Below are 25,194 nucleotides of genomic sequence, written 5' to 3'. Positions count from 1 at the left end.
CTTCCAAAAGCACAACTGGTTCATTCCATCAAAATCCATTAACTTAGTACACATGTTTGGGAATCTGCTATGTACAACTCTCTGCTAAAGTACCTGTGGGCAAATACATTGGTTTCAGAAAGTGCGGGAGCAATCCCCATAACTTCCTTGCCTAGATTCTTCTACTCAAAATGCCCCTGACTGAAGGTCATGTACACAGCCATCTCCAGTGGGGCATCTGAAGACGGTGTCCCTATACTCACTCTCTAGCCCAGGAAAGTGATTCATTGGGTAATTCCTAGGCTGAGTAAGATGGGAGAATAATCCTATGGAGGGTAGACAAGGAAGAATTTAGGCTCCATGAAGCGCCCTTCACTTCTAGCCTGTGACTGCTTCTGCATGAGAACTTTTCAAAACTTTCCACCCCTCCCTCACAGGTATTACTTTCCATGCCAACGCTGGCTGGCAGTGGAAGAGGATGATGGCCAGCTGTCCAGGGAGCTGTTACCAGTGGATGAGTCTTATATATTTCCCAGCGAGGATGAGGAAGGTGGAGGACATGGTGACAATAACCCCCTTGACAACCTGGCCCTGGAACAAAAAGGTTTTTGAAACTAGAAGATATTTCTTCCCCTACCCCAGCATCAATCCCTCTTTACTCTAGACCTCCATCTTCCTTCCCTCCCTCTGGGTTCTGGGCACCTAGTCTGACAGTCTCTCTCCTCCACAGCAAGAATGTGTAGAAGTCAGAGTGGGAGCATGTTCCCATATGTCTAGAACAAGGCTTGCTACATGGAAGATGGCTTAGGGTGGATCTACTGCAGTTAGTTCTGAACATCTTTTGTCATTCCCTCCAGACCCACTTTAGGTTCCTCATGAAAGAGTCCATGATGCTTGTACTCACTCCTTCCCTGAAACTTGCACCCTAAAACTCCTCCTAGCCTAGAGTCAGACCAGAGCTTCTGACTGAGCCTCTGACTTTCACAGTCACCTCACCTACTCCCTCACTGTTTTACCACCTCTATTGATTGAGAGCTTCCTCTGTGAGCCAGGGTCAGGGGACATCAACTCCACTCTCTGGAAGTTTCCAGATTAAAGCTAACTGCAGAACAATACATACTGTCAGTAAAGTGATTCATGCAAATGGCAGATGTGAACACAGAAACATACTTTGACCACAGGGATCCCAGGTGTAGAAAGAGTACAGGAAGTGTTGGAGAGCTAGACCCAGAGCAAACCAATAGAGGAAGCCCTTCCAGAAGATGTACCCTCATCCTTCCTCCCTTCATTGATTTTTGGAGCAATCTACAGATCTCTTTTCCATACTCTCCTCCTGGCAGATAAATTGACCACATTCTCAGTGACCATAAAGACTGGGGACAAGAAGAATGCAGGCACAGATGCCAATGTCTTCATCACACTCTTTGGCATGCAAGATGACACTGGTAAGAAAGTGATGAGGGCCAAAGTTCACCCACTTTCCTCCTAGGGGAGAGGCACACTGAGCAGAAGTGTCCAAAGACACCCTGATCAAGCTTCCATCTCCTGGAAGACTGCAGATACTTAACCCCATCAGGGAAAGACCGTTTCTTTTGTTCTGAAAGATCCCTTCCCCTGTGTGCCCATTTTCTCCTCCTGTCCCTAACTTCATCCTCATAACAACCTGGGAAAGGATGGCTTCTCCAACCACCAGTAACATTCAACCCATGGGCCCCATGGTCCTCCAGGAGGAAATGCTCAGGAACCCTTAGGATTGTTCTTGAGCCTCTGCAGGAACTCTGAGAAGGTAGCATCTAGTGAAGGCATCACATCCACTGATGTCCCATCCAGCCATTCTGTCTGAGTGTAAACAAGGGTCAGTCCTTCAAGCAGACAGTACACATCAGCTCAAAACCCTGCAGATCCAGAGCCCTGTGCCAGGCATAACGGAAGAATGAATGGACCTAACAATCCCTGGCCTTGGAAGGGATATATTCTAATAGTTTGGTGTGCTAGCAGAGAACACAGCTCTGGAGCTTGACTGGTTCAAATTTCCACTTCACCATTGATTGTATGACCTTGGGCAAGTTATTTAACCTTTCTGTGCTTTAGTTTTCTCCATTTGTAAAGTAGATATAAAATTCTTATGTGCCTCATAGAGTTAGGGCTTTAATGAAATTGAACATTACAATACAGTATTTGGTCAAAGTGGCACTTAATAAACATTAATCACTATTATTTATATAAAGTAAATGGTATATTATGAAATAATTAGGTCAAACTTATAACTAGAACTATATTATGATAGTCTCTGAACCACAGTCAGATGAGATCAGGCACACTCAAGGTAATATAGATGTAGTCCTGGAACCATAGTTAAACTAATTGGTAAGCCTTAACAACTGTTTATTTGCCTCTGGCTTCCTATGTTTTGGACACATTCTTGAGCACTCACCAATCATCTTCCGAAGTTTTCTCAACTCTTCAGGGAAGGTATGAAAACTACCTCTTTTTGACATTTAAGGAAACCAAATCTCAGAGATGTTAAGTAACTTGCCCAGCTCCACACAGATGGTAAGAAGCAGAGTCAGGTATCGGACCAAAGTCTGTCTGTCTCTCTCTACTCTTAATCCAGTCTTCAATGGGACTGTAAATATCAGGAGACTTTCTACACAAGGTGGCACCAAAGCTGGAACCTGGTGGGTAAGGAGACAGTGCTGGAAAGGGCAGGAAGGAATGACAGTGTTTCTGAAATTTCAGACTACCATGCAGGAGTCCTAGGACAGATTCCATGTGTGAAATGGCTGGTAGGAGGCCCTTGAAGCATCTCTCCCTTTGGCATCCAGATAAGAATGTCCTGAGTATTCCAACATGCCTCATCCACACAGGGGCCTTGATTGGGGAGGGAGGGTGGCTTTGTCATCTGCTCCTCCCCCAGGTGGAGAGCTGTGAGGGGCATGGAAAGAGAGCACATGCTCAGTAAGAGCCTCACCACCTTCTCCTGGTTGATCTTGAATAAGGCCTCTCTTTAGGTATGAACTGAAAATTAAAAATGCATACCTGAAAGGATTATTGTAAAGCTCAATAAAAGAACACACACACACACACACACACACACACACACACACACACACACACACATATACATAGATATGCACAAGGACACAAGTCCAATGTGCAAAGGTGCTTGGTGGGTGATAACTGTGTAGTCTAAATTTAATTTTTAAAAAGGGTGGGAGACCAGGTTAGAAAGGTCTTGACCAGCCAGTCAGGTTGGGATCATCTGGTTGACAGGAATAACTCTCATGAAGTCCTCCAAGGTAAACAGTGACAAGTTTGAGAGGGACAGCATTGAAATCTTCACGGTGGAGACGCTGGAGCTGGGGGATCTGTGGAAAGTCAGGATCGGCCATGACAACTCAGGTCTGCTTCCCTTCCCTCCTTTTTTGGCTACAACTGTAAGGACCATGGACAGGTCTCTGGGGGCCTCCAGTAAAGAAGCTTGGATTGAATGCCATCTGCCTTTCTTAACAACATAGTTTCTCAACCTCTCTTGCCTGGCTGCACACAGAGATTCTGGTGTAATTGGTCTGTGCACTGGCGATTTTTAAAGCCTTTACACATCCCCCAGCCTCAGTAATTTTAACGTGCAGCCAAATTTGAAAATCCTTAATCTTACTCAGTGGCTCTCTAACTTGACTATGTATCAGAATCACCGGGAGGTGGGTGAGATAATAAAACATAGCCTTCTGGGCCCCACCTCCAGAGATTTGGTGCAGTAGGTCTGGGTGAGGTCTGAGAATACGCATGTCTCCCAAGTCCCTGAGTCACACAGAGGCCACTGATCTAGGGATCCCACTTTGAGAACCACTGATCTAGCCAGCCTATCATGGAACCCACTGACACTGCAGCCAGACAGAGGATGGACTCATCTCTGTCCTCACTGAGTAAAGTGGGGTTCTTTTTCTTGGTCCAAAAACCATATATTCTAAGCCCAAAAAAGAGACCCTTGCCCTAGAACCCAAGACTGTCAGGACTGTAGGGGAAGGGTTTTGTGCCTGACTTCCATTTTTTTCTTTCAGTTTAAGCACCACTTTCACAGGGAGGAGCCCCCCTCTCCCATTCATTTACCCTCCCCATCCACCATAAGCAGCCAGGGAGTGCTGCGTGTCATCCCCACCATCGGGTGAAACAATAAATTCTTTGTGGGCACTGGCTGTCTTTGGTGTCCTGTTTGGAGTCTGCACTCTGGACAGCATCCTCACCTCCCTCCCCCTGGACTACCCATCCCCTCCTTCATTCCCTTGCTGTGTTCCTTCATTGTTTCTGATTTCACTGGCAGAGCCTGGACTACAATCCAGCTCCAGCTGTGTGCATATTTCAACAGGATCCTCTTAATAATCCTATCAGCAAAAGGGTGACATATGAATGGTAGAACTCTAAGTGTCAGCCATCGAGTAGTAAAAGATGTTTGGAGTCCTTGAAGTCACACACAGGAAACCATCTCTGTGCAAGTCTTTGATGGGCTCTGTGTCTCCTCTCTCTCCAGGGAAAGCCCCAGGCTGGTTTGTAGACTGGGTGGAGGTGGATGCCCCATCTCTTGGAAAGTGTGTGACATTTCCCTGTGGCCGATGGCTGGCCAAGAATGAAGACGATGGGGCAATCATCAGGGACCTCTTCCATGCGGAGCTTCAGACAAGGCACTACACACCATGTAGGAACCTCCAGAATTTTATCACCTGCCACCCCAGTGCCTTATCCAGAGTTAACTCTGGGCAGGGACACTTTAGAGATTTGGTTCTTTTCCTATCTCCTTCCGGTGCCAAATTTCCTAAGCTTGGGGTAGCAGGTAAGGAAGGGAGTGTGGAGTGGTGGGCATAGTCCTGAATCAAGGGAAAGAAAATATAGGATTTATTCCAAACTATCTAGTGACAATGTGTAGACAGCCTTACCTCTCTAGGATTCAGCTTCCTCACTTGCAAAAGAGAGAGAACAATGCCGTGTGGTGCAATATCAAAAAAGAATGATCTAGCTGGGCATGATGGTGCGCACTTGTAATCCCAGCACTCTGGGAAGCTAAAGGAGGAGGATTCAAGTTCAAATCCAGCCTGGGAAACTTAGCAAGACTCTGTCTCAAAAAAAAATTTTAAAAGGCTGAGGGTATAGCTCAGTGTGAAAGCCCTGTATTCAACTTCCAATACAGGATAAAAAGAAAAAAGAAAAAGGTCTAACTGAGAACTCATGATCAGACCCCATTACCAATTCTTATTCCAGGCATTAACATGTCAAAGAAATCTCACTCAGATTGCTGATGGGGGGTGGAGAACTCAAAAAGAAGGTAACTGTAATTGCTTTTATTGGATAAAGGTGATGAGAAAAGTGAATAATTTGATTAAGTGTGGACACTCACTCATCACTGTTCTCATTTGAGTATATATTAAATGTTTATAAATATATAAATGCATTTTAGGAAATGCGAATCAAAGTTAAAGCAACCAAACTGTTAAAATCTGTCTGAATTTGGTGAAATCTGAATCTAGCACATAAAATGTTTCTAGCTAAATTTTTCTGCCTAAATGATGAACAATATTAAAAGATTTCCCCTTAAAATTTCACACTCAAACAGCATAAATCAGTGATGGATTTTCCCCCTAAAGCAATTAAAGTGGACATGAACAGATCATCAAAATATTTTATGTCCAAAGTCTGAAATAAAATGACAGTTCCCTAGGTGAGGTCACTGGCCCAGCATGTACAAAGCAAACCATGAGCCCGTCTCCTGCCTGGAGAAGCCAGCTGCAGCTCAGGAGAGACTGGGTGAACAAGTGCACACAGGGCTGGTGGCAGGATTGGGTGGCACGTTGGAAGGCAGAAATAAGTCCTGTCTCCCTTCATGTCCTACAAGGCCTTACTCTGTACTTCACCAAAAGCTTAAGTTTGTATGGCCTGACTTTGCATCTACAGTCACCCCTCACTCTCCCTAGGGAGTGGTTCCAGGACCCCCATGGATACAACGTCTGCAGATGTTCAAGTTCCTTGTGTGAAACGGCATAACCAAACCTACACACCTCTTCCCATATACTTTAAATCATCCCCTGGTGGCTTATAAACCTATGTGCATGCTATGTAAATAGTTGTTATATTGCCTCAGGAATGATAACAGAAAGTCTGTACAGATTAATCGGGCATAATTTTTTGAATATTTTTGGCACATGGTTGGTCGAATCCATGAAGACAGAGGGCTATTTGTGTTCAGCTCTAGCCTGATATTAAAGCTAATCTTTTGGCCTTTGTCTTATTTGCCAAAAAAAAAAAAAAAAAAAAAAAAAAAAAAAAGGAACGAGGGAGGAAGAAGGAAAGGAGGAGGGAGGGAAGGAGGCAGGGAGGGAGGGAGGGGAGAAACTGTTCAGGAAAGACTTGGCTTTCAGCCTGCAGATCTGAGATGTAGCCTAAACATGCACTCTCAAGGGAGCAGAGAGGAGAGAGTTGAGAGCAGAGATGTTCTACCGTTCAGAACATAATTCTGGAGAAAGTCTCAAGGGTCTCAAAGCCGGGGAGTTGTAAGAAACGAGGGAGCTTTGGTCCCAAGAGTGGCAGGAGACAGTGGCCAGCTGTCCCAGTCAGGGGACTAGAAAGCATGTGAAGGCTAGATATGGTCAAGGCTGTCCAATAACGTGAAAGCAGGAAGAACAGACCGGGGGAGCTGCTCACTGACTGAGCCCTGTGGCAGGCACACAGGAGACCCCAGTGCATCCAGAAGCGGCCACCAGGATGGTCTGAGCATGCAAGTCCCCAGGATGGTCTGAGCATGCAAGTCCCAGAAGGAGGTGGGGCACTGAAAAGAGTTCTAAATGTCACAATCGTGCCATATCACAACTGATGGGGACCTCCAGCTTGCGCATATGGTCTGAAGGGCCATAGCAGGGGAAGGAGCTGTTTCAGAGCAGCTGGCTGAGGAGAGGATAGGGGAAAGCACCTCCTATGCCACCCAGAGCAGCGACTCAGCTTTAAAAAGTGAAGTTTCTTCCTGAACATTCCTCATACATGTGTTTATAAGAATCCTGCAGTTAAGGAAGCTGGAACCATGATTTAGTTAAACCTCTTTGCTGTATAGGTAAAGAAATGGAGGCCCAAGGACACATAGCTACCAATGGCAAAGACAGAACTAGAAACCAGGAACCAACTCTGGACCCAGGGCTGGAGCAATGAGGGCACAAGGGTGGGCTGTTTCCACTCAGAAACGCCCAGGGCTTCTACTGCTGCTAGTCTCAGGGAAGCTCAAATCCTATTGCCAAATGTCTCTCAGGCCTCACAGCCTCAGGCTGGGGAGAAACCTATGAGGCCTCAGGGGGAGGAGTGGCACGATGCAGAGACAGTGCCTCTGCTATTGGTCGAGGGCCTGGCACGGCTGAGACTTCTGTTTCTCAGCTACCCATAAGTGGGGACCATTTCAGGCCACCATGGGGCTACAGTCACCTCCATGAATCACCCCTCCCTGTAGCTTTTGGGTCAGCAGCAACATTTTCTCCCAGTTTCCTCGAGAGGTAGACTAACAAGCTCTGAGATCAGACAAGTCTGGGTTCAAGTTCATATTCCATTAACTGATCTTGGGCAAGTTGCTTCTCTCTGTGCCTGCTCATATAATAAAATGGGTCTAAGAATGCCTACTCTATGAGATCATGGTGAGGATGAAAAAATATAAAGACCACAGAATGCTGAGTGTTGAATCTGGCACATACTAAATGGTCAGTAAGTCAGTGGTAGCTATTACGATTGCAAGTATTGTCACTGCAATGCTACAGCAAAGTACTTCTGATGATAGACAAAAAGCAAACTCCTCATCTAGAGCACGATGGTGTCACCAGAGAGAAGGTAGCTCCCAATGTGATTCCTTTTAGAGGTAAAGATCACAGACTAGGGTAGACTTTCCCTTGAACTATTTCTCTGAAGCTTCATTGCCTTCCTCCTCCTTCCCCTCCTTCCTGCCAGAGCAAGCATACACATTCATATATATATATATATGCAGCAAACAAAAAATTTACCCTCACCCTATGTGAGGTACACGGATACTTTCCATTCAATTCTGTTCAACTCCATATGTTTTAGAACATTTGGATGACTCGCTGAACTTATAACCTGCTAATGAATCTCAACCGGTAGTTGGCAATATGTTGTTCCAGACAACTGGTTTCAAACTTCAGCGTAAAGTATGCATTGCCTCCCATAGGCAAACTGAGAGTGGTTTGCAACCTGTAGTTCCTCAAGAGTTCCTGAAGGGAACGGCCCCCAGCTCACACTTGTGGGGACACGATGGTCCCTCTGTGAGCTGGTGCTAACAGCACTGATGGGTCAACTGTCTTAAGGGGGGACAGTCCTGGGGTGGGGTGTGAGTAAACTCTGCTGCATCCCTCCCCTCCTCCTGTTCCCTCCCCTGAAGGAGCTTCTTAAAAATGGGGGCTTGAATGAGGGGTCAGACATGGCACGGATGGGCTGGGGACGGCACACCAAGCCTGGAGCAAGTGAGGGGCTGCGATAGGGATGGAGAGAGAGGAGACATTCTACCACTGCATATCTTACTGCTGATATTCCCCTGCAACCTAGTGCTTCCGGTTAACTAGTGTCCAGCTAAGCACCATGTTGTGAGCACTTTACAGACAGTGGAATCCAAGGCCCACAAGTAACTTTCCCAGGTAATTCTGATAATCAAGTTAGGGCCAGGTCCCACTTGAGTTTGTCAAATTCCATAGTCTGTGTCTTCAGCCAGTGTACTGCACCAGCCCTGTGCTGTGTGAGGCCCGGAAACTCTTACCTGAGGGATTAGGGTTTTCAGTGGGCACTGAGCATGATAGGACCCCATCTGTAGTTGCCTAGGAAGGATCAAGTCCCGCAGCAGGGTCTGGGCAGATGCACTAGTAAAGAACTTGATCTCACCTGCATTTGCCTTCTGTTTTCTCATCCCTCTGACCATGACTTCTGGCCGCTCTGCTCAGTTGTCCCTTATGAGATCACCCTCTACACAAGTGACGTCTTTGCTGCTGGAACAGACGCCAACATCTTCATTGTCATCTATGGCTGCGATGCCGTGTGCACTCGAGAGAAGCTCCTGTGCACCAACAAGAGGGAGCAGAAGCTGTTCTTTGAGAGAAAGTCTGCCTCGCGCTTCATTGTAGAGGTAGCTGGCCCTGCGGACCACCCTGGAGGGCAGCGTCAGAGAGCAGGGAGAGCAGCCCTGCCTTGAGGGCAAGGCTTCATCCCTTCATCCCTGAGGCCTGGGCCACTGTTAGCGGAAGATGGGCAACTCACCCATCCTCTCTGGGCCTCCGCACGGACGCCCAACCAGGAGGATGGTAAAGCTTGCCTGTCTCTTCACAAATGGTGTCAAGGTCAAAGGCAATGACAAGTGAGGAGGACTTGAGCAAACGAAAGGCATAATATCTATGAGCCTTGCCAGTGCTTGCACCACCAGACACATACCCACAGGTGGGGTGAGGTTTCTGGGCTGGCTGGTTCAGGGGTGCCGGGGCAGCTGGGATTCTATCACCAGTGGTCATGTGATGCTCAGCTTTCAAGTTGTGGGTAAACAATCTGGTACAGAAGGATGCCCTGTATGTTATAAGTACAGGCAATGGAGATAGGAAAGTCAACTTTTTTGTGTGTCCCTGTGATGAAATAGCTGGGAAAGTAAACTTAGAAGAAGAAAGGTTTATTTTGGCCCGTGGTTTCAGAGGTTTCCGCTGGTCAGCAGGCTCCATTGCTGCTGGGTCTGTGGTGAGGCAGAAATGTCACGGTGGAACGGTGTGGTGGAGGAAAAGCTGCTCACCTCATGGCAGCCAGGAAGGGAGGGGAGGGGGGAGGGAAGGGGGAGGGGAGAGAGAGGGAGGAAGAGAGAGAACATGAGAGTTGAGTCATAGAAAGAGAGGTAGGGACTAGATGTAGTCCTCAAGACCACACCCCCATGATCCAGTCTTTTGAAGTGGATGCCATCTCCTCTTTCCATTATTTCCAAGTAATGCCATCAAGTTATGGTCTCATCAATGAGTGAATCCACTAGATCCAATAGCTTCCTAAAAGCCCATCAGCAGCCATGTCTTCAACACAGCGAGCCTTTCTGGGGGACACAGTGGATTCCAGCCAAGCAAGTGCCTTTAGTGTTTGATGTTTTGCTGTGAGTGTTAGTCCCAGCAAATTGATATCATACACCCCTCCACTCAGTGCATATGGCGCCTGTATGCTCCCCGTTGTGTACTAAGGTGGGTGGGAGACAGGAGAGGAGGAAACATCCCAGGGACCACCTGGAAAGGGGCTTGCAGTGTAGTAAAGACTCCAGACACCTACACAGAATTAATGAGAGTTAGGTGATCATCATCATCACTGACCCTATAGGTCACTAACCTGAGGAGTTTATCTATCAGTTCAGTGAGTGACTCTGTGCTGTAACCATCCCTGCATAAAGAAAGTAAACTGAGACCCAGAGAGTTTAGTGGCCTACAACCATATGGCCAGGACACAGGGAAGCAGGATCTAAACCGATGGGGACTGGCTTGAGAATACGTGCTTTTAGCCATTGCAGAATTCTGGCAGGTGGACTGAGAGTATTGTAGGTGTGTGGAGAGGGAAAAGGCTCACTGGGTTGGTGGCTTTGAGCTTGGCATGAAAGTGGGCATAAACAGAACAAAACAGAAAGACATTTTTGGTGAGGGGAACGGCATGTCCTGTAGCCAAGAGGTGGAAGTAAGTTCAGCATGCAGCTTGAGGTCTGGTCAGAGGGCATGGAGAGCATGATGTGACTTGGGGTGAGGACAGGGATGAAGTGAGACTGGAATAAGAGCTAGGAGCCTCGGGAGCCAGGACTGTCGGGTAGTACGGACCTGTGCAGGGTTCCCCCTTGTTTTTCCTGGTGGGAAACAAAGTCCAGTGCATCTCTCCATCCTTGGCCAGTCACTCGCCTAGGTCCCTGCCCCTTTCTCCCCGTGGGAGCAGTCAACACTGTGGGAAGGTGTTTTGTCTTTGTTGCATCTTTTATCAAGGAGACTTCAAGGCTTATTCACTTATCCATGAAGCTGGCGTCTCCCCAGCCAAGATGTCGTGGTTCGTGAATCATCGAGCCTGCCGCCATCAGTGGCTGAAGCTGTGGTTACACTTGGCAGGACCTCTGGGAACTTTTATTAATGAAGTCCTCACTCACAGACAGCTATAATTTGCTAGTAATTTATTGCCTTTTTTTTTCTTTTTTCTTTTCCAATCTATCTGGTCTTGAGGGAAACAAAGGAGAGGGTGTGTCTCCAGGCCTCTGTCTCTCCTCCTGTCTGTGTCCCTCTTTATTTCTCTCTCCTGATAAATCTTCATGTGAGAGCTAGAGCACTGAGTTGCGAGTCCATAGCCCTGAGTTCTGACTCTAGCTCAGTTGCTAATCTATGAGCAAGTCACAGCCCCTCTCTGTGCCCCACCTAAGACAGTGGTTGTCTTGGAAAAAAAAAAAAAGAGCTAAGGGTCCTTGAGCTCTGCCCATGGACCAGTCTTGTTCTAAACACTTGATGTGGATCAACTCATGACATTGTGGAGATGTTGTCCATGGAATCCTCCCATTTTACAGATGGGCAAACAGCACAGGAAAGTTAGAAACTTGTTCAAAGTGATCAAGCACTAGAGCTGAGTTCTACACTGAACAGTCAGCTGCAGTGCCCACCCTGCTTAATGCTTTCATCCCCCTGGAGAATGTCAGGTCCTTTTTGATGTTTCTGTCCTCTCAGCCAATCCCCAAAGGCCACCAACCATGATCAAAGCATTGCAGCTAAGATGTAACCCTGGTACAGGCAACTGGGGGTGGTTGGAGGATTAAGGTCATAGAAGTACAATTGAAGCCACAGGTCCACACATCTCAAACCTCAAAATGATGAGACAGGGCAAGAGGAAAAGAGGCCAGTGGACAGAAGGAGAGGCAGATGACTATTCACTTCCTGGTTCTGCTGGGCAGCTGGATTTTCAGTGCAGCTCTTGTGGATGAAGGTTTTTACCTATGGCATCTGTGCCTCTCAGATGGGGAAGAACAAAGCCTGTTTCAAACGCTCTGTTTACAACATCAGCCTGAAGACACTGATCTTTTCTGATGATTTGGAGCCCTCAGGGGCTCACAAGACCTCTAGAGGGTCACAAGATCCTTGTGGTCATGGAGTCCCAGTACTCTGAAGGTAACAGGTGTTGGTGGTAGACGCTGCAGCATTCTTGCCAGTCCGCAGGGTTTATAGCAGAGTGGCGCTGTGTGGGGGGCTTAGAACTAATGGGAGAATAGGTGAAAAAAGAATCATGTCTGTGGTCTTGGACCTAGACACGACCTCAAGGAGTTGTCCCACACACGTCTTCAATTGTGTAAGACACCAGTCTTGACATTTTACAGATGAAGAGGTTAGGTCCTGGTGGCTTGTGTAAAATCATACAGAGTCAGGGCTAGATGGAAAGGGTGAGGGCAGGGCAAGGGAGAAAGACCTCAAGCACTGCTGATAGGAAGGAGGCAAAGCCAGAGAGGAAGGAAGCCAGGGGCTGGAAGCAGACCTGTTCATTCAGAGGTTGCTTGTGTCTATGGTATGAAGGCTTTGCATTTGGTGAATGACTCAGTCAATCACTCAGACACTATTCTTTCTTGGCAAGCTCTCCATTCACACCAAAGCTGATGATGTCACTTTTTTGTGACATCTAAGATCTTGAGGGAGCAGGATGTGTGACCACCTCCACAGAGAGGAGGCCAGGAAACATAAGTCTGCAGATACCACCCCACCACCACCTCCACCGGTCATACTAACCTTGTGATATGAATTCCGTAAACCAGCCATGGGCCAGGGCATCCTGGTATTATTGTATCTCCTTGCATTCTTTTCCCTGTGCCCTATTTCCTCATCTATTTCTTACCCTGTTATTGAGCCAGATCTTACAGATGAATCTGGGTGTGGGTCATAAAGCGTCATTTCCAAGGAGAAGGTGATATATGAGAACATAAAGAGGCCCAAGAGGCTCCTAGGGCTTGAGTTGAGGCTGATAGGGTTTTGGAAGGCAGCTTGGCACAGAGGACCTCCGGCATGTGCCAGGTAAGCAGATGGCCTTGTCTGTGTCTGACCATCTCACTGCCTCTTTAGAGAGCCTGTGAGGGTCAGGGAATCCATCTGTCCTGACTAAGCCCCTCACCCTGTCCTGTGGGCTCTGTGCAGCAGAGAAAAGATCGGATTCTCAGTGCCTCAGCTCAGGGGCTCATCAGAGCATACGTAAGTCAGCTTTTCCACCTGGCATTGTGGGCAAAGTTCACCCTCACGTTATGAGGGGGAGACTTCTGGCTGACTTTATCATCCCCTTGCAGATTAGAAAACACTCATTCTTTCAACCTTTCAGCCCATACTTTCTGAGTACTTATGTCACAGGCATCATTCTAGGCTTTGGAGACCAACATGGTGTCTGCCTTTGAGGCTCTCCTTAGTGGAGGAGAAAGTGGGCATGGAGACTGTAGGTGTCATGTAAATAAATGTAAACTTAGCACCATGGGAAGTGCTCAGAAGAGGAGTGACACTGAGCCACAAGATCCTTTGGGAACCAATCTGACTTTCTTGGGGGAGGTACAAAGGGTCTTCCTGAGGAAATGAGAAGACATGATCCATGCTCTGTGATCTGAGTTATGTGACTGAGCAGGGACTGGATTAGGTAAAAAGAGAAAAGGGGGTGGCAGAATATGAGCAAAGGTCTAGTAGCCAAAGAATGTCAAGTCTGAGGGACTAGAATCTGTAAAGGCCTAGAAAAGGAATGGCAGAAATTGAGGAGCTCTTAGAGAGGTTTGAGGCCTTGAATAGGTCTGCCTGGCAAGACAGGAGCAAGGGCAAAATCAGAACTCCTCTTCTGGTATCCAGTTCAGTTCCCAAACTACCACAGCAAGTGATAGGAGATGGTGCTGGGCTCCACCCTGAAGAGGAGACACCTCTCAGGGAGGGTACTGAACTGAATGCTTGCATCAAGTCTGACTATAAACGGGGAGCAGCAAAGTGACGTGTGAGCGTGGAATGTGCAGAGAAGAGGGAATGGCCTCCTGGATAGTGCAGAAGTATTCAGCAAAAGTGACCCCCAGAATTCAAGGGCACTCAAGGGAGATGCCCCAGGGAGCAGACTGTTTCTGAGGCCTCTCTGCTAATATCTGGTATCTTTTCTCCTTCCAAAGTTAGAAGATGTGGGAGAAATCATTGAAAAAATTCGGATTGGCCATGATAACACGGGCATAAATCCTGGGTGGCACTGCTCCCACGTGGACATCCGCAGGCTCCTCCCAGACAAAGATGTAAGTTTCTGTCCGGTCCGCCCTGCTGTTCTCTTGCTGTCTTCCAGGCAGATCCCTTGCTGGATGCTTCAGCATTATTACGTTGAGATAAAGTCTTCTGAGAACAATTCACCCCATTCACTCAAGTATAGGAACTAGCTCAGGTCCAAAGTAGAATTTTCTACAACCTGGTTTAGTTGTCAAGGAGGATGGGCTGGGCATCCATGTCTCTGCTCCCCACTACCAAGCCTATATTATTAGTAAGTGACCAGCTTATCTTTCCTGCTACCCAAGGCCAACTAATAAAAGAAAATCTACCCTGAACAACTTGGAAAACATTTTGAAACCACAAAATTATAAATCTTGAAAAATCTCTCAGTCACAACTATGGGTATGAATGACTTAGGAGCAATTTAAAAGTATAGAGCTCCACCCACTCACTGGTTGTGAGTTCCTGAAGTGGGTCTCAGATATATATATTTAAGAAAACTTGGGAAGCCCAGCCTTCGAGATCCAATTCCTGGTATAGTTATGAAAGCCTTTAAGTAAAATCAGATCTGCTAAAATTGCAGCAGAAACTCTCCCTTGCAGTTTTTGCACTACCAGTGAAAACCCAGAACCCTAAACTTGGTCCTGATGGGTATTAACATGTTGATGACACACTGAAGTTGTCAGTTTCCATATCAAGAGTTAATGTTCCTCTCCCCTACACCCCAGGGTGCAGAGACCTTGACTTTCCCATGCGATCGATGGCTTGCCACCTCTGAGGATGATAAGAAGACCATTCGAGAACTGGTCCCGTATGACATCTTCACTGAGAAATACATGAAAGATGGGTCCTTACGGCAAGTCTACAAAGAAGTGGAGGAGCCTCTAGACAGTAAGTGTAGGAGGTCACTGTCATTCCCATAAGCAGCTCCTGGACCATGGTCCTCTTTGTGGAGCATCTGCCCCATGCCAGCCTGAGACTTCTTACTCAAGAGGAGGATCTATGGTCACCTCTGTTCTGTAGAGAGAGCAAAAAGATTGCAGAGGTTACACGGTTGTCCAAGGTCACACAACTAGTACACAGCAGAGCTAGTCTGCAGAGTCTGCCTGTTTCATTCCAAAGGTTGTGCTCAAATCCCTTCTTGGTTTTGCCATTGTGACAATGCATCCCAACTAGGGCTGTCCTGTGCCTGAATTACCCTGTTCCCGGTTTTCTCCCTGCTCTGCCTATTTGGTTTGGTGTGTGATTTGGTCCTCTCTGCTTTTATTGGATCCAAATAAGTATGAATTAAACAGCCTGGTGCTAGATTATAGCTCAATGATAAATTTCTATGCTCCCTCCCCAACACCACAAAGAAGCAAAAGAAAGGGAGCAAGGGAGGGAGGGGAGGAGGGAGAGAGGTCAGATGGGTTGACATGTAATTGGAGCCATGGTGTATTTGGGTGCAGCTGAGAGTGTCTAGGTGATGGGCTTGTTTTCTGCATGAGCCAGGCCCTTTGTCCCTTGTCCTTTCTTCACGGATGTGTTTTTTTTTCCATAGGGACTTGCACTGACCTGACTACTCACTTCTGCTGCCTCCTCCTTTACTTGTGGTGACACCATCATATTTTGATACTCTTTCTACCTCTCCAAATAGCCTATTAAGTGCAAGTTTCCTCTCTTGGGCCAGGTTGTCCTTTAAGGCTCATTCCACAGCCTTCCCCTATATCTACTGGGGGGTGTGTGTGTGCATGTGTGTGTGTACACCCTCTTCCTAGAGCACACGGGCAGAGTCATACCTCTGTTTTGATGCATGATGACATTGTCCATGTCAATCCCTATATTATTCACCTACCATTCAACTCTGAATAAACTTCAACTATTTCAAAAATCAACTCACTTGCAAAGGCTAGAATTTCTAATAATATACCAAAATCTCCTCTAGGCCTCTCCAGCAGGGTGTCTAAACACACCTGAGGAGCTCCAAGAGTTTGGAAATCCAGCTTGAATTTGTGGTGCCACCTTCTTGGAGAAACTGGATTAAGCTCAAGATTCCAGTAAAACCCAGGATTCACATATGGAGCTAGGGGAGCAGATCTTCCTGCCTGCTAAACTGATGAGACAGCCAAAAGACAAAAGACAAACACTATTTCTTTTTTTACCACTGGAAGTAAAGCAGCCATAGTTCCTGCCCTACTTTAATCTGAGCTGCCACTCACTTAGAAAGAGCAGCACGTGTGCTGTGGTACTGAATGGGCCTCTCCTTACCCTTATCCCATCTCCGTGTTTTCTGTGCTATTAAACCGGGGAAATGGCTCTCTTTTCTACCGGAACCCCAGAGGAGGCCCTGGAAAGCTGTCCCAGAGGTGCATTTGGGTGCTCTGTATGAGTCACATGCCACACAACCTACTCGGAACTTGGTGATGTTTCTAAGGAAACATCCTTCCACGGAGGAGCTATGTTGCCTGGGTGGGACTGGGAGGGAGGAGGATCCAGAAATAGCTGGATCCTGCACAACCACATTGCTCAGCACCCAGCGGCTGAATCAGGCTTCCGAGTCCCCAAAGGGCTGGTGAAAGCAGTGGGGGAGTGGGCAGGCAGTTTAGTCATAGCCCCTGGGCGCAATGCATCCCACTTTGGGACACAGATTCCTAGGAAGGTATCTCACAGGCCCACCCACCTGTGATTATTCTACGTGGGGAGCAAGCTTGAAGACAGCCAAGAAGAAGAGGGGGAGCAAGGAAGGAGGACAGCCGACTGTTGTGTCTGAGCTGTGACAAGATTCCTAATGTTACCTCACATTGGTGTGAGCCTGGCAGACTCGGGGAATGTTGGCTCTTTGAAGCAACAAAAGGATTTCATTTGTTAATGTAGCACATAAAATGCCGCTGGGTTCTGCACTGAGCTAATGGGGTAGGGGTGAAGGCAGACAGGAGTAGCCCCTGGTTACTATCACCCAGGGGCTATCACCCAGGGGCTCTGGACAGCAAGCTATGGGGACAGGGAGGTGGGTTGGGAGGTTTGGAAAGGAGGTAAGGGTACAGAAGGGGTAGAGCTCAGTTTGGACATATGAATTTGTGGGGCTGAAGTCTAGTCAAGGTGGAAATGACCATGAGGTGATGGAAGTGGGGGTCTGAAACTCAGGAAGGGCCTGGGTTGAAGATACAGACTCAGGAACTCAAGGAAGACAATGCCAGGCTGTGCAAATGAGGGCCTAGGGATGCCACATAAGGGCGTCTCCTAGGTACAGTAGATGAAGAATCCAAGAAGCAATTCAAGTAGGAGTGTCCAGAGAGGCAGAAGGAGGCATAATGCTGTGGACCAAGCAAAAGGAGAGGAACAGTGAGAACCATGCCATGGGTGTGAGTGTGTCCATAACAGGGTGTACCTGTGAGCAGGCCACAGCACCTTGCCCTCTGAAACTGAATTCGAGGCAGCTGGGAGCCTACTCACAAAGGCCAGTGAGGAAACCCAGCTCCGCCACTTTAGGGGAGGAGCCCCTTTCCTAGGCTCTATAAACAGCCTGAGCTCACAGGAGTGGCCCGGCCCTTAGTCCAGGCTCCCGCTCCTCCCTGTGCTCTCCTGCTACACAGTGCCACCACGGCTACCAACACTCAGTCATCATTTCTCTGGGTGGCAGGAAACACTTTAAGTCACGCACTGAACTTGGCAGCCATCTCTCTCCTGGGGCTCTGTGCAGGTGAGGATCTGGCATTGATGCCAGGATGGAAAGGCTATCATTGCTGCTGTGTCACGGCAGGCAGACTTAGTGACTACAGTGTGCACACACTTGAAGTAGCTTCCTGGATCTTTCTCCCTGGACACCGTAGGTCATTGTGTGGCTGGATGGTTGGAGGGGTGGTCAAAAGTCGCCGTCCTTTCGTTCTCTGGGAGCTCTGTAGTCCAGACCGGATGGGCAACTCCGCCACCTACCACCACTGGGGAGTCTACACAGAGTGTAGCCAAACATGTATCACTGAGCAAATGACAGGAAGGCCCTGCTTCCTCCGGGTCCAGACAGATCCCCATAGCTCCTACAATCCCAGTCTCAGACCTAAATTCCTAAATTGCTGTCATCCTTTTTTTCCCTTGTCTGTCTCTCCAACTTCCTGTCCAGTTGTGCTGTACTCGGTGCAGATTTTCACAGGGAATGTTCCTGGGGCAGGCACAGATGCCAAGGTCTACATCACCATCTACGGGGACCTGGGGGACACCGGGGAGCGGTACCTTGGCAAGTCCGAGAACCGCACCAACAAGTTCGAGAGAGGAACGGTAAGAGGTGCACTGAGTTTGCCCCATTTCCCTTCTCTCCTTCACTCCAGCTATCTGGCCACTGCCTCTCCTTGGTCCCAGGATGCCCAGCAACTTTTCATGGAGTTATACACCCTCACTGGGCTTTTCCCCTTGCCCTTACCCTGCAAGCACAACCGTCTCCCCATTCCCAGCTGATGCACCCACCCTTGGTCCTACAAATGGGTTGGGAGGCCAAGGAGGGCCTGATTCCAGGTTTCTGGCTATGTGGGAACGGCTCATCCTCAACAGCAAATCCAGTTCAACATGGTGGCGGTAGGGGGTGTTCTGGCATGTGGAGGTGAAGGCTATGGAGTACCTGGGGCTGGAGGTCAGGAAGGCTGATGCTGCCATCTGCTCCTTGTCTGATGCAACTTCTTTACCCTCAGTTTTCTTATCTGTAGAGCGAGGGGTCAGATATGAACTGGCTAAAATGTGGTATACAGAGCCCTGGGCAGCACTGATGCGCTTGGGAACATGGGGACAGTGGGGCATGGGGGAACTGATGGGCTCCCCATGACCACCCAGGTAGAAGCATTTTGACCCGGCCTCTCTGTTGGGGTGCCACACAGACCCTCTATTAAGCAAAGGCCTCTATGGCTATAAAAAAAGCTTGAAAACCACATGACCAGAAAGTATCTGTCCTAATTATTTGTTGCTGATACAAAATACCCAACACCCAAAGTTAAGAGAGGAAATGTTTATTCAGTTCATAGTTTGCTGAGATTTCAGTCCATCATTGGTTGGCTCCAAAGCAAAGTGGCTAAGCACAGAAACAGTTCATGGTTGCCAGAAGGTAGCAAAGTAGCAAGAGACCTTAACAGCGACTTTCTGCCCCTTATATTGTATGCAGGCTACTGGCCCTAGGGCAAGTGTAGCGCTCACACCCTTGATCCTAGCCAGAACTATGCCAAACCAATCACTGGACTGATTTACTATTAGTCATACGCCCTTAATTCCAGCATCACACACTCTAAATTCAATCATCTCTGAAAAAGCCCTGTGAACCCATGAGGCTTTGGGGAGACATCTAGACATAAATCATGAGAGTACCTAAGGTCCTTCCAGCTCTGAGATACAGCAATTTCACAACAAAGAAGAAGTCTGTCCAGAAAGGCTCAACGGTGGGCATTGCCAGACTTCCCTTCCAACCAACTCAGTGTCCTCTCCCTGCCACAGACCCTCTTCCCATTCCTTTTCTGCCATACACTTTCACTTGATCCACAGTCTCTCTTCTTTCTCCCCTTTCATCTAAGTCTGCCTGAAACCTCGACAGACCAGACTTTCTCCAAGGAGATCAGGTTAGGGACTTGGCTCCTATCACAAATGGTGGTCTTGCCCATGACCATGTCTGTGGGCACTTCATGTCAATCAATGAGTATTCATTAAGGATGTCCTTAAGCCTGACCCTCAGCCAGGCATGAGCCTCAGTGTTATGGCACTTGACATTGGAGGGGAGGAAGCTAACTCTAGGAAGAGAAAAATGGTGTCATCCACATGGATGTGCAGTAGCCAGTAACCCCATGAGCCAGGCCTCACAGCCCCAGCCTGGTCACCAGGTCCCTGGAAGACAAGCCCCAGCACTCCCATTCATTTGGTCTGTTAACCGGATAGAAGCCATTCACCTTTAACTTCACTTTTCTACTTTTGAAGTGGTAATAGTCATGTGACTGCTAATTGGACCCGAAGACTGAAAAACAGGACCTTGTAACAAGGAGAAATAATGTAAAAGTCACCTCAACCCCACGCAGAGACACAGTTGTTCACTGCCCATGTACGGTAGCTAGAAGACCTATCTTCTTCTTTCCATTTTGGAAAATGGAAAGCCAAAGAGATCAAGTAGATTTGTGTGATGCCCCTGACTCTACTAGGGACCTGGTTATCCAGGTGTACAGACGTGGGGGCCAGATCACCTAACTTCAGGTTCCGGTTTAATACTCACTAGCTATATGATCCTGGGAAAGTTGTGTCACATCTGTGTCTCAGTGTCCTTGACCATAAAATAGAGTTAATTTTGAGTCAATGTAAAAGTCAACTGAACTACAACATGTGAGTTACCAGAACCACGCCTGGAACACAATTATCTAACCTGTCCCCGGCCTGCACTGATGCCTGCCTGGTAAATGCATTGGCAGAGCAGCAATGTGTGGTATACTGCTGTTAGATGGATTTCTGTTTGTGGATATATTTACAGAGCCTGGTCAAAAAACATAGATAATAAATATGTGTTGAGGGAATAAATGAATGAAAATATAAACGAAGAAGATGCAATCTATTCTCCTCTGTGTCAGATTCAGGCTCTCTTTCTCTCTCTCTCTCTCTCTCTAATTCTTTCATCACAAGAAATATTTTTGCTCATTCTTCCCATCACTCTCTTCTTTCCATCTGGCTTTAGCGCTCCACCAGGAGAGCTGGAGATACAGCCGGCTCAGGTAATATTTTTGTGACTTCAAGTTGACTACCAAGCATCTCAAAGTTTCATTTCCTCACTCACTTGTTCTGGAATCCAAGAATTATCCTTGACACCCGCTCCCTATCAGCACCCTCTCCCCACCCACACCCAGTCACCTGCCCAGGAGATTCTTCCTGTCACTGTCTCAGATCAGCCTCACTAGCCTCTCACATTTAGCCCTTTCTCCACTGGCCTTGCTTAGTATACTGGCCTGGTTTTCCTCCTTCAGCCCTCAAAGGCCAGCCCATCCTCCAGCTTCCTCATTAACCCACGAAGAACAGATGGAGGCCCCTCTTGCATCAGTCTTTCAGGGGTCCCATGGGTCGCAGACCCCACCTGAGTTCTTCACAAGATTTGCAAATATCTTCATGATCCCCCACTGCTCAGCCTGCCTGCAGTGTCCCCTAGGGGCCACTGGGCCCAGTTTCCAGAATGTCCATGCTTTCTCCTGTCCCCACACCTTTCCAGAATTTACTCTGCTTGCCTGTGCATGTGCCCAGAGAGAGTAGACGGTGTTACTCTCTGCTTGCACTTTTTTCCGTGAAAGGCATCACAGTTTTAAACACTTCTTCCACTTGCCATCATCATTCAGTAGGATGCCCTGGGAATCTTTCAGCAGCAGGATATTCACATGCAGAGGGAACCAGCTCTCCTTTGAGCTACCACATGCATCCATTCTACAGGAAAGGCTGTGCCCAGGCTATTTAGCTGTTCCAGAAGTGCTGGCCCCCGGTAGCTTCCAGTTTCTCACTGTAAAAGTTGTTGTGCAATAAACATCCTTGTGCACATATAAAAGCCTTTGACAGATGCAGAGAAGTGGAATTTTTGAATGTTCCATTTTTATTCTAATAAATTCGGTCAATTGCCAGTGCCTCAGATTAACAGGACTGTGCCAAGTGCCCCTCCTCTGTCTGTGCCACACCCTTCAGGTCCCATCCCCCACTCACACAGCTCATCATCGTCCACCTTCCAAACTCCTACAGGCTCATCCCAAGAGAAATTTGGATGAAGGCAGCTTTGCATGTATGAGTGAACTGTAAAATGGGGACATTGTGGAATTGAGGTCATGAATTCAGACCTAGGAATTTGGGCCTGAAAAATTCCCTAGCAAGGAAGACCTGTTCAGACCAATACTGGAGGAGGACGGGAGATCCTGGAAGGATGGGGCTGGAGTGGGTTGAAATGAGTGCTGCCTCACCAGTCTCCACATCTGGGCCCTGCAGGCCGACACCTTCATAATCGAGGCTGCTGACCTGGGTGTCATCTACAAGATCAAGCTCCGCCATGACAACAGCAAGTGGTATGCAGACTGGTATGTGGAGAAGGTGGAGATCTGGAATGACACCAACGAGGACGAGTTCCTATTCCTGTGTGGGCGCTGGCTGTCCCTGAAGAAAGAGGATGGGCGGTTGGAGAGACTCTTTTATGAGAAGGTACAGACACAGATGTTCAGGACCTTGGCTAAGCCATGGCTTGTTGCCATCTTTTAGGGAATTCCATGGGGCAAAAAGTTGTGGAACTCTAAAGAGCCAGGATCATGCTTTTCTGGACAGGAGTACACTGGGGACCGCAGTAGCAATTGCAGCAGCCCTGCTGACTTCTGGGAGATTGCTCTGAGCTCCAAGATGGCCGACGTGGACATTGCCACAGTGACAGGGCCCATGGTTGACTATGTTCAGGAGGGCCCAGGTAAGTTGAGCAACAGAGGCTCTTTAAAGGAAGAGCAGGCATGTGGAAATACTTTTAAACCATTTTTGGACAGGCCATCCATTAGTCTCATCATCACTGATGACTCAGATCTACTGCTTTGTGATTTACCACGTCTTCATATGTATTGCCTATTTTCACCCCCATGTAGGCCCTGTGAGGTGAGAGGGCAGAGAGAGAGAGCCCCCATTATTATATAGAGAAGCAAAGGCTAAAGATGTTAGAATAATGATGTCCTTAATCCACTGATTTTCCACCAGGAAGATATCTTTGCAAACTCTGCCCTTGGCTTCAGTTTATTTTTCCTTCATAAAATGATATTACAATTCTCTGGCAAGTTCATTTCACCAAACAGATTTCTGAGATAAGGCAGTTCTATATTTGTCTATTGAACATTTCAGTGTCCTGCCTTCTATTCAGTGCTCTTAAGCGTAACAGTGTGACAACTGCAATATTGCTCTCCAGGAGACTATGTGGTGGGTTGTGGGGTCAGGCAGAGAGCTGATCTATTTACACTTCACCTTGTCACTCTGTGAATAAATGACAGGACCAAAAATGTGCTTGTCCTTCATTAAGCCTGTGATCAGAAAGTCCAGTAGCATTCTCTTTGCAAAGATAGAGAAAGTCCATGTATAGGTGCAGAAAGTGCTGTATATAATTGCAGCCAGGAGGGTATCATTTGGAAACTTTCCAAACAGATGCACATTGCATAACAGAAAGGCACTATGCCAGGGCAGTATCTCCCAGTCTATTGAAGAAGATAAGCCAGAAAAAGGGTTTCCAACGTGTATCAATTACTAACTGCAAATGACAGAGGCCTGGAGTCTAGTGGCCTAAACAAATTCAGAATTGTTCTTTTCTCTTACATAAAAGCTCAAAGATAGACCATCTGCAACTAATACAGCAGCTCCACTGAAGTCAAAGACTTAGTCACTCCAGAAACCTTATAAATAAATAGCTTGCATCCTAAATATTCATTATTCCAAGGTGACTGTTGGAGCTCCAGCCATCACATTCACATTGCAAGCAAAATGAATGGAAAGGAAAGAATCAAAAGAGTACTCTTTCCAGGAGACTCAGACCCTTCAAAAAAGATTTCCCACTAACCCACTCAACAATATCTACTTACATATTATAACCATCCCTAGCTATGAGAAGCATGAATACTGAGTGGATGACTAACATCTACACCACTCTCCCTGAGCAAGCTTTTATTCTATCTAGTCTGATTCAATTTGGAAATAGATATCTTCTAGACTCTCACCTACCATGTTACACGTATGATAGTTTTGTTATTCTTTCTCCAATTCTTACTTCCTCTGAGACTTTGCTCTTGCTTTTTGTCTGAGATCTCATTTTTGCTGAAGGTTTTCAGGCATATAACTTCTGAACTTGGGGAGAGGGTATTGCTCTTACCTTCCTCACCAGGTGGTGCTAGGTTCAAGTAAGATCACTAGGCAAAGGGCTTTTGAAAACTTGACACTGGACACGAGTGACAAGGACGTCCTCTTGGGTCTTCACACCAGGAGTTATGGACTTCCTCACTCCTGGAGAGTAGACCCCACAGTGCACAGAGCAGTCTGGGAAATCTCATCGCAGGTGTTCTCTGAGCAGAAGGCTGAGGTTGGCGCCCTCCAGCGGTCATTTCCAAGTCCAACATCCCACAGGGCAGCACCCTTGTCCAGCTGGCCCCTTAAGAGGCTGGCCCCCACGATCTCTTGCAGTTATTCCCTACTATGTGTCTGTCACCACTGGGAAGCACAAGGATGCGGCCACCGACAGCCGGGCCTACATCATACTGATTGGGGAGGAGGACGAGTGCAGCAACCGCATCTGGCTGGACTACCCCCAGGGGAAGAGGGGCTTTGCCTGTGGCTCCGTGGAGGAGTTCTACGTTGGAGGCTTGGATGTGGGCACCATCAAGAAAATAGAGGTACTGGTCTTTGGGGTTCTGCAATGGTGAACTGCCCACAGAAAAGGAACTGGCCACTACTTGGGGTAGGAAGTGGAAGGCAATGACCTGGAGCCTCTCAGAGCAGGCAATAGAGGAAGATCACTCCACCATCAAAGAGCTAGGTGGCCTTGGGTTAGTCGCCTGCTTCTCTGCATCCCCATTTTCTGCCCATCCAATGGGGACACCCTATGTATTGGTTTGCTATTGCTGTGTAAAAGATTCTCACCAACTTAGTAACTCAAAGCAACGTAAGTGTATGATTGTTCCTGGATCAGTAGTCCAAATATAAGTTAGCTCTGTCCACCTCTCAAGGTTTTACTGAAATAAAAGCCAACTGCATCAGTGCTGTGATCTTGTCTGAGGCTTGGGGCCTCTCCCAAATCCACTGGTTATTGGCCAAATCCACTTCCTAGGGCTTATAGGACAGAGGCCCTCATTCCCACAGGCTATCTGCCATTCCCCAGCATCTAGTTGTCCGTGTAGTTGTAGTTGTAGTTGTAGTTGTAGTTGTAGATAGGGATGGGGTGCAGGACAGGGAGGGGACACTTTCTTCCCAGTCATGCCCAGATCCTCATGCA

At 47.6% G+C, this 25,194-nt stretch overlaps 1 protein-coding gene across 2 annotated transcripts in view; it reads left to right on the top strand.

Moving 5' to 3' along the window:
• Loxhd1 (lipoxygenase homology domains 1) overlaps positions 1-25,194 on the top strand; it is a 158,425-nt gene that overhangs the window by 98,082 nt on the left and 35,149 nt on the right. For both annotated transcript variants that reach the window (XM_005372875.2, XM_005372874.2), the window contains 11 exons: positions 417-583; positions 1,320-1,424; positions 3,253-3,381; positions 4,508-4,672; positions 8,949-9,130; positions 14,150-14,266; positions 14,963-15,125; positions 18,331-18,485; positions 22,179-22,388; positions 22,509-22,644; positions 24,387-24,595. In XM_005372875.2, coding sequence (XP_005372932.1) covers positions 417-583; positions 1,320-1,424; positions 3,253-3,381; positions 4,508-4,672; positions 8,949-9,130; positions 14,150-14,266; positions 14,963-15,125; positions 18,331-18,485; positions 22,179-22,388; positions 22,509-22,644; positions 24,387-24,595 — 1,738 coding nt within the window. The remainder of the gene's footprint in view (positions 1-416; positions 584-1,319; positions 1,425-3,252; positions 3,382-4,507; positions 4,673-8,948; positions 9,131-14,149; positions 14,267-14,962; positions 15,126-18,330; positions 18,486-22,178; positions 22,389-22,508; positions 22,645-24,386; positions 24,596-25,194) is intronic.

The sequence above is a fragment of the Chinchilla lanigera genome, unplaced genomic scaffold, assembly GCF_000276665.1.
Source record: "Chinchilla lanigera isolate Chin_1 unplaced genomic scaffold, ChiLan1.0 scaffold00001, whole genome shotgun sequence".
NCBI lineage: Eukaryota > Metazoa > Chordata > Mammalia > Rodentia > Chinchillidae > Chinchilla > Chinchilla lanigera.
The sequence above is the reverse complement of the archived record's forward strand: the minus strand, read 5'-3'. Positions and strand labels throughout refer to the sequence as shown.